The sequence below is a fragment of the Cynocephalus volans genome, chromosome 10 (genome assembly GCF_027409185.1).
Source record: "Cynocephalus volans isolate mCynVol1 chromosome 10, mCynVol1.pri, whole genome shotgun sequence".
Lineage (NCBI taxonomy): Eukaryota > Metazoa > Chordata > Mammalia > Dermoptera > Cynocephalidae > Cynocephalus > Cynocephalus volans.
Genome location: NC_084469.1, coordinates 131,098,655 through 131,117,289, shown reverse-complemented (window position 1 = coordinate 131,117,289; position 18,635 = coordinate 131,098,655). Strand labels below are relative to the sequence as shown.

Here is an 18,635-nt window from a genome sequence, read left to right as displayed (position 1 = left end):
CCAAACAAGAGGAACATGGGCATCTGGCCACTGTCTTTCTCTGGCTCCCGTATTAGGACCTATATGTAACATGTCAGTGTAATATCATCTAGATAAACCCACTGCAGTTGACATGCCCTGGTCATTTCCTAAATCATGAGATATATTGAGAGTAATTTGTTAGTAATGTCAATTGAAATGCTGAAATTTGCAAGATTTAAAAAAATAAATCAGAACAAAGTTATCTCAGTAATAACATTTCTGTCTCCCTTGCATTTCCATATGCTTTATGAAAGCAAGAGAAAAAGATCAAAATGCAGCAAATGTGCCATCGAGGGCTGGCTGGTTTGCTCAGTTGGTTACAGCACAGCCTTGTGACACCAAGTTCAAAGGTTCAGTTCCCTATATCAGCCAGCTAACAACAACAACAACAACAAAAACGTGCCGTCAGTCGCACATAACTGCAAACTTTGCCTCTTGTGTGTCTCAGCCTGTAGTCTGTCGTGTCGTATGTGAGAATGTTATCCACTATGGGCTGTAGTGGAAAAATGTTGAGGACTGTTCTTCTAGATATTGGTTTCCATGACTACTACTGGTATATACTTCACTATTTCAAGAAGTATCTGCCAATTTCTACCCTTTTTTAACTATTATAAAATGGGATTTCAAACATATTGAGAGTTTCCCTCAACTCTCTAAGTCAGACAAATTTTTAACTAACACAAACAAGAAGAAAAGCATTTACTCTTTTGAGGCTGCTGATAAGGGAGTCTCTTAAGTCTTCCTTGATCTTTGTGAATCATATCACTGCTGTATTTTGTGTTTCCAGATATTCTTGGAGAACTTGGAACATGAAGACACTTTTGTATATCTGTCTGCGATTCAAGGTAAGTTAGTCTTGATTAAAGGACTTTGAGTCTGTGGACCAAAGATTATATCATGTTTGTTAGCACAAAATCTCTCAAGTCAAAGAACCACAAGATTGCTGGTCACTTTGTCCATCTTCCTGTCTCCTAGCTAGGACACTTTAAGTAATCATAATACTATTCCTGGAAAGTTCCCAAAGGGTCTTTTTAGAGCTTTAGTGTCTTATAATGATGAGGAAGTTTTTATTTATGTTTACTTACCATTCTATAGATTAAATACCACTTCCTCTAATTCAAGAAGGTAAAGAATGGTTCACACATGAACTCTTATTATGTTAACCTTTTATGTTATTTGACTACTGTAAGTATGTACCTTTGCTCTCTAAGCTAAAAGAATCTCAGGGTATTTAATATTTTATCAAAAAACTGTTTGCAATAATTTTATTTCTCTTCTATGATTCTTTGTTGTTCTCCACATCTCTATTAATTTGTGGACTCCAAATTTAGAAAGGGTGTAGAGAGTTAGGCACCCTTCCCAAAAGAGTGAGAAGCAGACATGATGAGAAGGTCAGAGTTAACTCACAGTTTCTCTTGGCTCTGTCAATGTAGAATAGGTGTCAAGAGCCGGGGCTCTGAAGCAGATCACCTGGGTGTACCTACCCGTTGTCCAGCTTCTCAACTGTATGGACTTTGGCAAATTACTTAATCCCTCTGGGTTTCAATTTCTTATCTATGAAAAGGGAACTAAGTGGGAAACTAAAATGGAACAGCTACTTTGGAAAACAGCCTGTGTATTAGTCCATTTTTGTGTTATAACAGAATACCTGAGATTGGGTAATTTATAAGAAAAAAAGTTTATTTGCATCATAATTCTGGCACAGCTGCATCTGGTGTGGGCCTCAGGCTGCTTCTCATGGTAGAAAATGGCAGGGCAGCCAGCAAATGCAAGGAGATCACATGGTGAGAGGAAGCAAGAAAGAAAAGGAGGGGAGCTGCCAGCCTACTTTAAACAACCAGCTCTTGAAGGAACTAATAGAAGGAGAAGTCACTCACTACCCCCGCCCAAGGGAGTGCATTAATCTATTCATGAGGGATCTGCCCCCATGACCCAACACTGCCTCATTGGGGATCAGATTTCAGCATGAGCTTTGGGGTGACAAAGGCTGGGGAGACAAACACATCCAAACTGTAGCATTTTGCCCCTGGCCCCCCAAAACTCATGTCTCTCTCACATACAAAATACAATCATTCCATCCCAATAGTCCCAAAAGTCTTAGCTTGTTCTAGCACAGACTGAAAAGTCCCAAGTCTCATCTGAGACCAAAGGCAAAAAAGATTTCTTCCAGCTGTGAACCTGTAAAAATCAAACACAAATTATCTACTTCTAGTATATAATGGTGCGGGGGGCGGGGGGGAGGAACTGGTAAAGGGGCATGAAAATCAACTACAATGTATATTGAGAAGTAAAATAAAAATAAATAAATAAATAAAAATACATACATCTATATGTAATGGTAGAACTGACATTTGGGTACACATTCCCAAACTTACATCTCAATAAAGCTGCTGCCAAAAAATAAAATAAAATAAAATTTAATAAGAGGGGAGAGGGCTGAAACTGTCAGAGCCTAGGAGGTATGATGACTAAATGTAATGTGGCAGATGGGATCCTGGAACAGAAAAAGGACATTAGGGAAAAACTAAGGAAATCTGAATAATTTATGGATTTTAGTTGATAACAAAGTGTCAATATTAGTTCATTAATTGTTACAAATGTACCATACTAATGTAAGATGTTAATAATAGGGGCAACTGGGTGTGGAGTATATGGGAACTCTTTGTACTGTCTTCTCAATAATTTTGTAATCTAAAACTATTGTATCATAAATAGTTTATAAAGGGAGGCTAATACTAGTATTAAATGAGTTAATGCATTGAAAGTGCTTAGCACGTAGTGTTTTATATATGTTAGCTATTATTATTTTAGTGTTGTTATCATTATCATTATCATCATCATCATCACTGTTACTTTTGTTGGATTGCTGTGTCATAATTTGGTGATCTGTGTAACTTCTTGGATCTAAAGCTTGAATAGGCTGATTCTATCAGTTAGTTATTGCTGCTTAACAAACTACCCCAACACCCAGTGACTTAAAACACAAGTCATTTATTGTTGCTCACGCATCTGCAGACCAGCTGGGGTTTAGCAGCTCTAGGCTGGGCTCAGCTGGGCAGCTCTCCCTGTCCTTGCAGAACTGTGGGCCAGCTGCAGTGGTTCTGCTGCATGTGTTCCTGATCATCCCTGGACCAATGGCTTACCAGGGCCTGTTCTCCTCATGGTGATGCAGAAGTGTCAGAGAGCAAGCCGAAACTCAAGAGGCCTGTCCAGGCCTCAGCTTGCAACAGACATCCTGCCACTTCTGTCTCATTCTTTTGGCTAGAGCAAGTTATGTGGCCCAACCCAAAAGTGAAGGAGTGGAAAAACATACTGTCCCTTTAGTGGGACAAATTGCCAAGTCACATAGCAAAGGGCATGGATGCAGGAGGGGATGAAGAATTGAGGCCAGTAATGCAGTTCTTCACACCGATGTGTTCTGTTTACCTTCTAAGGGCAAAAACAAGCTTCTGGAGGAGCATAGAGGCATGTGCAGGTTCTTAGTGGCTAGTTCTTTCTGGGTATCATTTGGGTATACTCTATACAGACTTAGTATTTGAAGCTTAAGAGAGAGTGCAGAGGGAAAAGTGTACAGTGATGAAGGCCTGAGCCTTGGGAATCTTTATTTATTTAACAAACATATATTGTGTACCTACTACATATGAAGCACTTTAGATTAACTGTGAGTTGTTGCGACTAGGTTAAAAAACAAAAAGAGAAATCTTCAAAGGAGACAAAATGACCACCCAAAGAGGTAAAAGGACAGCTAGGTAAGAGCAGAAACGGAAATAATAGAGGGTTTCAAGAGAGAAAGTAAATACCTGCAGCTGAGAGGTCAAAGAGGGCAGGAATTGAAATAGGCTTGGGGGCTACATGACAAGGAATAGTACTTATGGAAATCAGGTAAATCAATGAAACAAGAACCTAAAATGCCTATAATTAACAAGTCTCAGAAAACAAGTCATCCTATGCTTTTCCCAAGAAACTGTAATACTGTCAGTTTGGGAGATGTTTTTCATTAATTTTTTTTTTTTAGGATTGGGTTTTCGGGAACTGTTGTCATGTCATTCTAAATGTGGTGGCATTGCTGTTTGGAATAAGCTTCTTAGCTGATTAACCCATTGAGCTCATTAGCCTCTAGGATCTGCTATAAAAATCACAACTGTTTGGTGTTATGTTTGTTTTTAGAAATTTTAATTGGTTTGCTAATCAGTTAGTAGCTAATTTGGTGATGAAGAACATGGGAGGTAGAGATGTATTTTCTGTTCTCAGCTCCCCACGATGGACAAGTTTGAACTAATTGATGTTTTGGTGTTTGTAACATGGACTTAAAAGCCAAGGCCTTAGGTGAATTTCCCATTAAGAAAGGAAAGAGCTGAATTTTCCCATGTGCGTTGCCAATGTAGTTTGCACAGGCCTAAAGCACTCCACGAACAAAGCCATTCTGGTCTCCCAGTCAGACAAGACCAGCCCGTTTTGTAAAAGTCCTGCAGTACAATGGGTGCCTGGTTGTAGTTTGAGTAGCATTTAGTTTGGGGCAGGGGGGGGAGGGGGGGAGGGGGGGAGGGAGGGAGAGAGAGAGAGTGTGTGTGTGTGTTTAAAGTTTTCCTTTTCTAGGCTGCCTAAATGGCTCCATGTGAAAGTTACAGTGTACTTTTTGCTTAATTTATAAATGTTTTGGATTTCTTTTATAAATTCTCACCAACTCTGTCTATGGTCTAGTCGAAGAGCAAAAGGGGAATTAAATTCATTCATTCAACAGATATTTATTGATGACTGATTTGGGAAGTTCTGATGTATGTATTTGTCTGTCACAACAATCTGAGAACTAAATTTCCTATGAGTTAAGTTTTAATTTTATGAAAGACTGTCTGCGTCTCTGTTTATTCCTACTCAGAAAGTGATGGTTGATTTAGTTTTCCTAGCAGCTGCTCACAGGTACTCAATGGCAGCTTCTTCAGGGAGAGAATTATATACAACGTTGCTGAGTTCAAGTTATCACCCAGAGTTTACAGATAGATGACTTATTCTTAAACAGACTTAATTGTCTCCCTTTTGTATATTCCTTGTATATTCTTTTTTCATTGTTTTTAATCACCATCATTATTACACAAGTAATGCCTTCTTGTTTTTTTAAAAATTTCAATGCCAAAGAAGTATATAAGGTAAAAAGTGAAAATCTTTCTCTTTTCTAGTACAGGAGTTAAAATATGTCCTTGAGAGTTCCATAATGTATATTAGATGTTCGGGGCATTTTTCACATTTCAGGTTTGAAATAGATGTTTAACAATGAATGTGATAAAAAGTGATATTCTTCAATAAGATATTATAGCCAGATTATTTATCCTACTGTAGATCTCTGCTCATGTGTCCTTTCACTCACTTTGAGTTATTTAAAGGACATTTTGAAAGCAACAGCATTTCAGGGATCTAAGTGATCCTTCTCAGTGGATCTTTGGGTAAAACTGCCAGGCTCATTTTTTAAAAAAGCAAAACCACCTAGGCTGTGAGCCAAGCATGGGAGGTGAAAGTATGCCAGTGTGTGTAGAGTGAAGAGAAGCTAGACTTCTTCACATGCCCAAACAAATCACACCATCTCTTCCACCCTCTTCCTTTCAAAGAAGAGTTTTCATTTCTGGCAAAATTACCAAGGAAAGGGAAGGCAAAAAGCCTGGAAGGGGGAAGGTAGATACAAGATGAAATTGTTTTTACAGAGTTTCAAACTGAGCAAGATTACAAGTCTTAACTTATCAGGGACTGAACTCTCTATCTCATTCTCAGATTTCTACCTCAGAAAAGTAAGTTGAGAATCTATTAACTGAAAATAATTCTATCCCTTGAAGGATCATCTAATTGGATCTGGCATTGAAATTTGGAATGCAGTCCTGTGAAGTTTATCATCTCCGTTAATGTACTTGAAATGGGAAGATTTCTTTTATGTCCTGACCTGGTTTCTGTACCACCTAATTAACAAATGAGCATTTAGCAAATGTCTCTCATATATGCTATCTCAGTAAATTTCTTTTTTTTTTTTTTTTTTTTTGGTGGCTGGTCGGTATGGGAATCTGAACCCTTGACCTTGGTGTTATAAAAGCACTGTCTAACCAGCTGAGCTAACTGGCCACCCTATCTCAGTAAATTCTTGAAATAGTTCTGGGAAGTAGATATTATCCTCATTTTGTTAACTAATTGTTTAAGATATAATTTACCTACCTCAAATTCACCCAATTAAAATGTGCATGTCAATGGTTTTTAGTATATTTAAAGAGTTGTGCAGCCATCACCACTATCTAATTTTAGAACATTTTCATTATTCCACACGCATTGTCAGTCATTTTCCATTCCTTATCTCCCCCACACCCCAACCCCAGCCCCTGGCAACCGCTGATCTACTTTTTGTCTCTGGACATTTCATATAAATGGAATCAGACAAGATATGGTCTTTCTGTTTGTCTCCTTTCACTTTAGCATAATGTTTTTGAGGTTCATCCATGTTTTAGCATGGACCAGTACTTCATTCCCTTTATGACTGAATGATATACCATTGTATTGATTAGCCACATTTTGTTTATCCATTCATCAGTTGATTGACAGTTGGGCTATTTCCACTTTTTGGCTCTCATGAATAATGTGACTAAAAGCATTTGTGTACAAGTTTTTGTGTGGACACCTGTTTTTATTTCTCCTGGGTATACATGAAGAATTGGAATTGCTAGGTCATGTAGTAAGTCTATGTTTAGCCTTTTTTTTTTTTTTTTAAATGACCGGTAAGGTGATCTCAACCCTTGCCTTGCTGTTGTCAGCACCACGCTTTCCCAAGTGAGCCATGGGCCGGCCCTATGTTTAGCCTTTTGAGGAACTGCCAGACTATTTTCCAGAGCAGCTATACCATTTCACATTTCTACCTGCAAGGTATGAGGGTTCCGATTTCTCCACATCCTTGCCATTACTTAGTATTGTCTGTCTTTTTTATTATAGCTATCCTAGTGAGTGTGAAGTGGTATCTCTTCCCCCCTCCCAGTCTCTATTTGTGATTTTGATTTGCATTTCTCTAATGACTGATGATGTTGAACATTTTTTTATGAGCTTATTGCCATTTGTAAATCTTTAGAGAAATGTCTATCCCATTCTTTGCCCGTGTTTTAATTGGGTTATTTGTCTTTTTATTATTGAGTTATGACAGTTCTTTTTATGAGGATACTTCAAAAAGTTTGTGGAAAAATTAAAAGATAATACGAATCTTTCCATGGACTTTTAGAAGACTCCTCATATATTCTGGAGACAACTCCTTTATCAAATATATGATTTGCTGATATTTTCTGCCATCCTGTGGATTGGCTTTTCTCTTACGTAATTGGTGTCAGTTGGAGCACAAAAGTTTTTACTTTCGATGCAGTCTAAATGATCAGTTTCCTCTTTCATTGCTTGCACTTTTGATGTCATTCATTAAGAAATCATTGCCTAATCCAAGATAATGAAGATTTATTTCTGTGTTTTCTTCTAAGAATTTGATAGGTTTAGCTCTTACTTTTAGGTCTGTGATCCATTTTGAGTTAATTTGGGGGTACAAGATATGATATCCCCATTTTATAGCTAACGAATCTGAAACTTCGGTAGGTTAAGTCCCTTTTCCAAGATTATATAGCAAGTAATTTGAACCTTCTTCTTGGCCTTCAAAGCCTATTTTTTTCCCTTTGGTATATTAGGTTACTTCTGTAGAACTTTTCAAATAATGGTAGCAGTTGTCCTATTGTTGTATTTTTAAAAATAAAATAGATATTATGATTATGATATCAATGATATTTATAAAAGTTGAATAATGCTTAATCATGTAGAAAGCTTTGATTCTGTCAATAATCCTGAAATATAATAAGAACAGATTTTATAATGCTTCTTTTATAAATGAAGAATTGACTTGCCTACAGTGACAAAAGTTGGGAGAGCGGTGGAGCTGGTACCAAACTCATTTTGCAGGGGTTCCTAGTCTCTTGTACTTTATCTTACTACAGTCCAGATAATATATATGTGATGCCTTTTCCCCCTCTTTCAAGTGAGAGATTGCATTTCAAAGCCCAAAACACTTCAGCTTCATTTTTGGAAAAATTGTCCAGTGCTTTCTTCTGTCATTAGAAGATTGATACATTCAGATTTGCATCAGAATATTTGGCAGCTTAGTACTTTTTACCTGTAAGTAAAAAATGAACTGGCTACTTTACACAGTTAGTTATTTTCACTTTTTTGTTTGTTTGTTTTTTGTTTTTTTAACCCTTGACCTTGGTGTTATAACACCACAACCAACTGAGCTAACTGGCCAGCCCATTTTCACTTTTTAAGATTGCCTGGATAATTGCCATGTGAGAGAAATGGCAATAAGTACTATAGAAATTTCCATTTATTAAGTGCCTATTATGAGCCAATCACAGCAACCCTGCAAATTAGGAATTATTATCCCCATTTTACAAACGAGGGAATTGAGGCTCAAAGAGGTTAAGTAATTGGCCCAAAGTGACACAGATATTAAGTGATAACATCAGGATTTTAATCTAAGTCTCTCTGGCTTTAAAGACTTTGCTCTTGCCACAGGGAAAAATAATGAATCATAGTGCCCACATTGATTCTGTTCCCAACGTGCAAGGGCTGAGTTTCCTAATGGTCCTAGGTGTGGGAGAACCAGGCCTGCCTATAGAAAATGGTTTCACTACAAATGGGGACCGTTTTATAACTGAAATATATGCTGATCTAATGCCTCCTTGATTGTTGTTTTGTTTTGCTCACTTGGCAATGTGTAGAGTGTTAGTTTTTAAGCAATCTCTGTGTGTCTTTGAAACTCATCTTCACTGGTGGGCTGTGAGTATGTTACCTCACACTTCCTGCCCTTCTTCCTGCTGATGGTCATCAGTGTTTCAACACCAAGGGTATCAGCATCATTTTAGTAGCATCAAATAAGAGGCTTCAAAAATCAATCTTGGGATTTATGCAGTTTACTGAGATTGTAGATTAGGGAAATATATAGCTTTCTACTTAGAACTTTTGAGATTTGTTGTATTTCTGATGCCAATAAATGACATTTAAAAATAACTTTAAAATAATACAAATCATGAGACCATGGAGAAATCAGAACTCTCATACATTGCTGGTAGAAATGTTAAATGGTGCAGTTGCTTTGGAAATCAGTCTGGCAGTTCTCAAAAGGGTTTTAAACATAGTTATCATATGACCACTAATTCCACTCCTAGGTATATACCTGTTTTAGTCTATTTAGTGTTGCTATAACAGAATTACCTGAGATTGGGTAATTTATAAAGAAGAGAGGTCTATTTGGCTTATGTTTCTGGGACAGCTGCATCTGGCACGGGCCTCAGGCTGCCTCTACTCGTGGCGGAAAAGCGGCAGGCAGCTGGTGGGTACAAGCAGATCACATGGCGAGAGAGGAAGCAAGAGAGAGAGAGAGAGAAGGTGCCAGGGTCTTTTTAAGCAACGAGCTCTCGCGGGAACTAATAGAGCGAGAACCCATTCATTAATCTCCCCTCCCCCAGGGAGAGCATTAATCCATTCATGAGGGATCCGCCCCCACGACTTAATCAGTTTCCAACACTGCCACATTGGAGATCAAATTCTCACATCAGTTTTGGAGGGGACAACACATCCAAACTCCATCAATACCCAAGAGAAATGAAAACATATGTCCACATAAAAACATATATCCACATTATTCATAATAGCCAAAAAGTATAAATAGCCTGCTGTGGATTGGATGTTCCCCTAAAGTCATTGGGGCTTGTCCCCACTGTGACTGTGTTAAGAGGGTGGGAAATCCTTTTATAGTAATTGAAAGGTGGGGCCTTGAAGAGGTGATTTGATTGTGAGGACCATGCCCACGTAAATGGATTAATCCATTGATGGTTTAATGTTGGTCATGGGCATGGTACTGAGGTCTTTAAAAGGAAAAGGAGTGAGGAATTAGCTCTCTCTGCTTCTGCCATTTCACCATGTGATACCCTGCATTGCTGTAAAGTTAACAGCAAGAAAAGGCCTTTACCAGATGTGTTTCCTAGACTTTGGACCCCAGCTTCCAAAACTGTAAGCAATAAATATTGTTTCTTTACAGATTACCCAGTTCCAGGTACTTTGTTATAAGCAACAGAAATGGACTAATACACAACCTAAATGTCTATCACGTGATGAATAGATAAATAAAATCTGATATATCTATACAATGGAATAGTATTTGTCAAAAATGAATGACATACTGATTTATTCTGTAATATGGATGAACCTGGAAAACATGGTAAATGAAAGAAGCCAGACACAAAAGGTCACAAATTGTATTATTCCATTTATAGGAAACGTCCAGAATAGGCAAATTTATAGATAATAGAAAGTAGAATAGTGGTTGCTTAGAGGATGGGGGGATGGAGGAATGGGAAGTGACTGATAATGGATATGAGGTTTCTTTTTGAGGAGATGAAAGTGTTTTGGAATCAGATAGTGATGATAATAATGATAGTTGTACAACCTTGTAAATATACCAACAATAACTGAATTATACACTTTAAAAAATAAACTTAAAATATTCAGAACATTACTTTTTCATGGAGTTCTTAGGACTATGAAGGATGGATGGGAAGGATTTAGACGTGTAGAGATGGGGTGAGGGGATTGAGGCTGAAGGAAAAGCAAAGGTAGGAGAGGGAGCAGTTGAAATTGTTAGTGGAGCAAAGTGGGCATGAAGGTGAGCAGTGGGGTTGAGCTGGAATGTGGAAGCTGTTGGAATGCCAGGACAAGGCATCTGGGCTTTTCTGTGTGGGCACCAGGGAGACTGTTGCTGCCAGCCCACCAGTCATGTCTTGATGATGGGCTTCCTGGGTGTGATAGTATCATGCCTGTTGATGGTTATTACTGTATTTCCTTTGCTGTTATTTTTAGTCATGATTTATTAAGTACCACCTATATATCAGACGTAATTTACATTATTTCATTTACTCCTCACCCCAACCCTGTGAGAATCAGTGTCTTTATCTCCCCATTTTTCATACAGAGCAGACAGAGAAACCAAGGCTCAGAGATAGTTGCTTGGCCAATCAGTAAGTGATAGAGTCTGCATTTGGCTCCAAAGACAAGACCCTTATTTCACTCTGTACTCCCCTCCTTCCTCCATTTCACTTTCTCACTTTTCTCAAATCACCATGGCCTCTGCTCTTGCAGTCAGTAAAATTAAGCCATGGAACCAGTGGATCTTGGCATTTTCAGCTAAGCAAGTAAATACTTCATTTCATGGTTTCCAGGGCTCATTTCAAATTCTTTACCTCCTATTCATGTAGACTAGCTGTCACAAAGACAGAATTCACTACCACGAAGGCAATTGTGAGATACCTTGGTGTAAAGAGTCAGTTGCTTAAATGTGTCCTTTACAAGCTATCAAGAATGTGTAAGCACCTGTCCTGCAGAACAGCTATTTAAATTTTGTCCCTGAGTCACCTTTCTTTAGTAAAGTTGGAATTTGATGGCAAGTTGAAGAGGATGGAGTAGTGAGAGAGCTATGAATAAAATAGCCAGTTCCGCTTTAGACTTATCTTTAAGTAAAGCATCCTGTACGCTAAGGAATCCATCCCTTTTACTGGAGCTATGTTGAGGTGACAGCTGGAGGGGTACCCTGCTCTTGCTTTTTCCACCCAAACTAAACAGCAAGCAGCCTACATTTCAAATACAAATTAAAATTCGTAATCTCACCAGATGTGATTAAGATGATCCTTGAAGCTGTTCACACACTTAATAAGCCCAATTATGTTTTTATTAACCCTGACATAGTTCCTTTTGTTGTTGAATCATAAGTTTAACATTTTTAACTGGATGAAGCATCAATTCTCCCTCTCCAGACACATCAAGATCTTGGGCAGTGGTGGAAGAGATCACTTCCGTACAGTGGTGTCCGTACAGTTTTGGTAACTCATTTTTAGATTTTTACATTAGGCTTTTATACTTGGTTTTGCTTCCTGACCTTGTAGTATCTCTACTGTCCCTGAGGAGTCTTGAATGAGCCTCAGGAAATGGATCACAGACATGGAGCTAGCAAAGACCTAATTAGGTCATCTCCCCCATCCACCTGCAGGGCATGATTACTAAGGTTTTCTTTCTTATGAGAAGTCTGTTTTAGAAGCACTTTTATACTTTGTGTCCAACTTTTGTTTCCCATTATTAATAACCTGACTTTAGATAGGGACAAAAAGAGAATAGTAAAATACTATCTTTGGCCATTGTTTTGTTTTTTTTTTTCATAATGGTTTAAAATGTTCATTCATTCAACAAATATTTATCAAGTACTGCTAAGTTCGAGGGCACTATGCTAGGTACATTGCTGAGAAAAGCAGTCATGCCCTGCCTTCATGCAGTTTACAGTTGGAAGAGGGCAAATTTTAGTTACACAAACAAACATGAAATGTGGGTTTGACAGGTGCTCTAAAGAAAAGGTACACAGTGCTACAGAGTCTGTTTTAGGGATATTTTACCTGCCAGAGAGGGGAAAGAGGTGGTGACCCATCAGCTGAGATCTGTTGGGTGATTAGGAATTAACCTAGTAAAGAGGGGAGGGAAAAAGTGTTCCAGACTGCAGAACAGCAAAGCAGCAGGATCATGGCAGGGAGGAGCATGCAGACAGGAAGGACTGCATGAATGCTTGCGTTCTCCAGAACACAGTGACAAAGGGGTGGGCTGAGTGGGCTTGGAGCACACTAAGGTGGCTCTGCTTTTCTCTTTCCCTGAGTCCTCTCTAAAGATTTCATGTAAAAAACAAGGTTCTGCTGCTTAAAAAAAAAAAAAAAAGGATTTGAAAAATCACTGTGTTAGGCCATCAACCTGCCTAGCAAGGAAGTTTTATACCACTTGTCACATGTCATGCCTCACACACCCCTTCATCGCCTTCTCCTCACCACTGACAGAGAATGCTGTCTGTCTTTAAAGCCTATTTTCATGAAATGCAATGAGAATGTTTGGAAATCTGTACAAATCTCTCAACTTAGTTGTCTGACTCATAGCCCTTAACCATTACAGTAAGCATTCTAACAGCACATGAAAAAGATAAAAACCATATGGAGTTATTTTAGGCCAGTGGTTTTCAAATAATTTTTTAGCCATAGAACCTATTTTCAGATGAGATCTAACAGGAAGGCATCAAAAACTCAGGTGATTTTTATTTTCTTTTTCGTTCCTTTTCACTTACATTTTTCATATTTTCTAGTATAAACATGTATTGCTTTTATAATCAGAAGAGAATGTTTTTAAAATTATATGGCTGTTTAGGGAAACTGAACTGTTTCATGACAAGGTTCAGGGGCTAGTACAGATTGGAACAGATGGCCCCCACTGTTGTAGTACCCCCTGTTGACCTTTTCACAACTAGGGATTACTAAAGCACAGAGTGACCATGGCTTTTCTCCATGAAATAATATGATGACAGCAGAAACCTTACTAACAAACAGATGTTTTTCCCAAGTGGAGCTTTTCTTAATGAAATGGTTGCTTAGAAACCAGACCATAATAATAACTTCTATATTTAGTTTGTATAGTGATTCAGTTTGCAAAATTATTGTCAGAGAATACTAATTAGATAAAATTGAGCATATCCATTATTTCTTGTCCTGAAATTCAGCAACCAAATGGTTAAATTAGCAGCAAAATTTCATCCAGGATGTGCCTATCCAGTTGCCATTTAGAAGAGGGGACATACAAGGAAAATGACAGCTCATAGGGCAACCCTGCTGGAAGCTTAGCTGTGATTTTGCAATGGCACAGTGGTGTTTGATCTTTCACGAATATGTGTTAGAAACTGTTACATGTAACACTTATTAGGTTGCTGAGAGGATCAGTTAGGCCAGTGGGTCAAAAATTGAACATGAAAATGTAAAAATAAATTCAATTCAAATTAAGCCCAGTGAGACAACACTAAAGGAAGGACTCAGGAGTGAAGATACTTGTTTAGTATGACAGAATTTATAAATGGAAAATCTGATATACTGATTATTACTAAAAACAAAGAAACCTTAACATGCACAATATTTGTCAGGTCAACTAAAACATTAAATCTTAAATTCAAACTATACAAAATCTAGAATAAAATAGATTTCTGTCTTCCATTCCCAGTGATAATGCAATAGCTCAGCTGAAAACAACTATCATACAGGGTAACTTATTTGAAACACTTTAAAAGCATTAAAGAGCTAACAAGGAAATTACCAAGCCAATGTCTTAGGAGAAAACCAGAACTCTAAGAGGTAAACTGAGCACAAGAACCTGCATTTACCCCGAGGGCATTTGCTTGACATTAAGCTGTGGATTTCATACCTTGAAAGGCAAGTTGCAGAAATGAAAGCCCAGACCCAACTTGAAGTGGAGAGTCTAATAGAAAACCCTTCAACATTAATTACACCCCAAAGGAATACAAGTACACCTTCAGGTGAATCTGAAGTAAAAATGCTACCCTTCACCTCAACCCTGGGGACTGGGAGTAGAGTTGTCTTGGCACTAAGCTAGAGCAGGATGAAATAAGGAAAGAAAATTTGTCCTGAGAGGTTGTAATTGTAGACTTGCATTATTGGGATTCAGGAAATCTCAAGCAGGGAGCTAAGAGTTAAAAATGTTTCTACAGTGGTAGTGTCTATAGATGTCCTGCAGAAACAAAAGCATATCTCCTGTGGAAGAGGGTACCTTCATCATAGAGCCCCCAAAATCCCCATTATAATTTTTGGTTTTTATTTTAATTTTTAATAATTAAAAATATTTTATTGTGGTTATATATGTATATATTACATAACATTTGCTGTTTTAACCATTTTTAACTATACAATTCATAGGCATTAATTGTATCCATAATCTTGTGCAACAATCACCCCTATCTATTTCTGAAACATTTTCATCACCCCAAACAGAAAGTCTGTAACCATTAAGCAATAACTCCCCATTTTCTCCCTCCCCCATAATAATTATTAAAGACTAATAACTAACACATAATCACAAAATAACCAAACACAAGAAAACAAGGTCCCAGAAGACTTCAAATGTTTGAATTGTCAAACACAAATTATCATTATTATTATTTTTTTTTGTCTTTTTCGTGACCGGCACTCAGCCAGTGAGTGCACCGGCCATTCCTATTAGGATCCGAACCCGAGGCGGGAGCGTCGCTCCGCACTCTCCCGAGTGCGCCACGGGCTAGGCCCAAAAGGGTGAATTTTATGGTATGTGAATTATATCTCAATAAACCAGCTTTTTTGAAAAAGGACAAGCAAACAGTTAATGCCTTTACTACTTAAAGAGCTCATAGAGATTAGTAAGAAAAATATCAATACATAATGGATAAAAAACCATAAATAGACAGTTCATGGTAGAGAAGTTTAAACAAATAATAAAATTTGGGGAAAACATTCAACTTTTCTAATGAGCAAAGAAATGAAGATTAAAATAAAAATGAAATACAATTTTTCATGCCATTTCAAAAAGCAGATTTTTGGTTTTTTTTAACGGGAATATCCAATGCTGGCCAAGTATAGTGAAACAGGAACACTTGAGCACTCTTCATAAGAAATTTAATTGAAACATTTTTGGAATTCAGCTTTGAAAATATTTGTGCCCTTGGGGACAGTTATTTCTCTTTGGGGAATCTACGGTAAGGATATAAATGGGAGGTGGTGGAAGATGGATGCCTATAGTAGTTCTGACAAAGACTATGAAATCTGCCCACACTGAATAATTATGCAAATGGCTCTCGGTTTCAGGGGCAGCTCTCTGCTGAAGAACATTCTGCTTTTTGCAACATAGCTCACTTGTCTCCAGGAAGCCCCACCTCCATCCTACACCCTTCTTTTACTCCCCTCTCCCTGTGTGTGCCCTCATCACACTCAACATGCAATATTAACCACACTGTCTTGTCATCATTGGCTAATTTGTCCCTTCTCTCTAGACAGGCACTGTCCTATTACATTTGTATTACCTAGTAACAGTACCTGGCACATAGTAGGCACTCTATAAAGATGTGAATGCATGAAAGAAGTCTTTCCGTTGCCTGTATTCTAAACTGTTTTTCACACTTTATGAGTTATGCCATAGCTGCAAATTACTTGTATATACTCTGATGTAAGTATTTAGGTTTTATTAAATTGTCCCCTTTCCCCCTATTTTTAACTAAAGTAAATTTTAAAAGAAATTCTTTATATTTCTACCATCCCAAGTAATAATATTGCTATTAAAGGTTTAAATTTTATCATTGGACCGCCTTGAATTATCTCGTGTAAAAGCCAGGCCAACTGGGGGAATATACCCCTTTCATTCCTCCATAAAAAAGAAGACTGTTCAAATAAAACAAAGCTGTCTATAATAGAAACAGTATGTGTGTGTATATTTATTCAAAGAATGCTCTGTGAAAGGGGGCATCAAAATGTTTATGTTGATTTCAGATTTCAGGTGATTTTTTTTTTTTTTTTTGGAGGCTGGCTGTTAAGGCAAACTGAACCCTTGACCTTGGTGTTACAGGTCTGTGTTCTAACCAGCTGAGCTAACCAGCCAGCCTTCAGGTGATTTTTTAAAAAACAGCTTTATTGAGATATAATTCACACACCATCCAATATACCCCTCGTAAGTGTATAATACAGTGACTTCTAATATATTCACAGAGTTGTGTATCCATCACCACTATCGATTTTAGAAAACCCTAAAAGGAACCTGTTGTCCTTAGTCTCCATTCCTCTATCCTTCCATATCTCCCACAGGTGATTTTTATTTTTCTTTCTTCTGTATACTTTTCTGTAGTATTTGAATCTTTTACTGATCATGTTTTATTTATATCATCAGGAAAAAAAACAACAGTCAAGTTCTTTTGATTATGGAAGCAAAGTTTTTAAAGGCTTCTCTTTTGTCCTCTATGTATAGGTGTCCTGTTATAACTCACTACTTAGCACAGGGTTTTAACCTAAGGGGTTAAAGTCAGGTTAACCCATGTGTGGACCCCTGGAGGGTCCCTGACTAGGTCTGCTGACTCCCTGGAATTACAGACAGAGTATGTGCATTTTTTAGGAGAGAAAGGGCTCTTTGAGGGATTTTGTAGTAGCTCCATTTGGTTTCTGGATAACACTACAGTTTTAAGTCCTACATGTATGTCATGATTGCTAATTTCACAACTATCACTTTGCTAGGGATAGCCTGGAGCGTCTTTCATAAAGTCTTGCTCAATCATCTCATCAGGACATCTGCTATGCTTAATTAAGGAAAAAAGAATTTAGGAAGAATTTATACCTTGCCTTGTCAATGGCTGGTGAGCCAGGCACAGGGCACAGTCTCCTAGCCCACCAAGCTTTCCTCAAGACACTGGAGGATGGGAGAGATCAGCCCTGTCTTGCTAGAGCATTAGGCCAAGTGACAACTCCCTTTGGGAGTCTCTGGCTTTCTCTGAACTAGTGAGAACCTGACGCATCAGTCAGCTTTGCTGATTCTACAGCTTCTCTTAGGCTTAAGTTGAAATACCAGTAGAAGACTTAGAGAAAAAAATGAAACTCCTGCTACTAGGACTACATATCTTGGGATTTTTAGAAGTAAAGGGTGTTTTATTTTCTTACCTAGATTCTGCTTTTCGAGCTCTTTTACCTGCCCATAATCCTGCCGACTGGGCCAATTGTTGAGCTCTTTTACCTGCCCGTAATCCTGCTGACTCGGCCAATTGTCAAGCTGGGGCTGGGTCTGGAGCTCACAGACCCCTGAAGCCCATTGTCCAGACTGGATCACAAACCCTTCACACATCAAGCTGAGTCACCAGACCCCTCATACACTGGTCTGTGAGCTAGGTATCCAGCAAACAGGTCCTTGGAAGCCATAGGTTCGAGAGCATGGCCATGTGGAGCAGATGCCCAAGGCAGATGCCAGCCAAGTCCTGGTGCCGTGCATCCACACTAACTCGACCCACCCACACAATTTGCTTACAAAGAATGCGCTGCACCACCCCAACCAGATGGGTGGGCAGGCGAGGGGTCCTGATTAAATTACTCTATTTTCCCAAGACAGCTAAAAGAGAATTGCTTATTATTTTGTTGGATATCTGAAAGCCTTATTTTCATCAGTAAATGTTTGTTTGTTTGTTTGATAGCATAAAGAGAATGTTGATATGCTTTTTCATTCTTTAAAAGCTACATAAAGTGAATTGAATGACATATTGCTTCTTTAGTTCTCACTCATGAGCAGCTGAAATGTAAGTTTCTGTGAATGCTTAGGGCAGTGATTACTTTCAAAGCAGCGCTAATTGCTATTTTCTTTCCCTTCCTTCCTTCCTTCTGCCTTCAGTCAGTATTAGGGCAGCTTTGTTCTTATTTTTGTACATACAGCAGAACCCTTGATCATCATGGTGTTCTTGAGACACAGCTTTCCTGACCTCTGCTCTCTTACTCCTTCCCCTCTAGAATCATCTATAGGTGTTTGATAGAGGCAGCCCTGAAAAGGTGGACCATAAGCTTTTCAGAGCTATTTTGGATTTTATTTTATTAATTTGGGGATTGTAGAAGAGGTAAGAGATTTATGGGGCTCGCAGTAGCCCATAGAGACGTGGAATTGGAGGTGTTTGAGAGTCACTGGTTAAAAAACTGAAAGTCATTAAAATCTAA

General features: G+C 38.2%; 1 protein-coding gene across 1 annotated transcript in view; it reads left to right on the top strand.

Annotated features, from left to right (window-relative positions):
• The window catches only part of TANGO6 (transport and golgi organization 6 homolog), a 174,796-nt gene that overhangs the window by 70,287 nt on the left and 85,874 nt on the right, over window positions 1–18,635 (top strand). Inside the window, exon 14 of the mRNA XM_063110649.1 lies at window positions 809–866. Within this exon, the coding sequence (XP_062966719.1) occupies window positions 809–866 (58 nt within the window). The remainder of the gene's footprint in view (window positions 1–808; window positions 867–18,635) is intronic.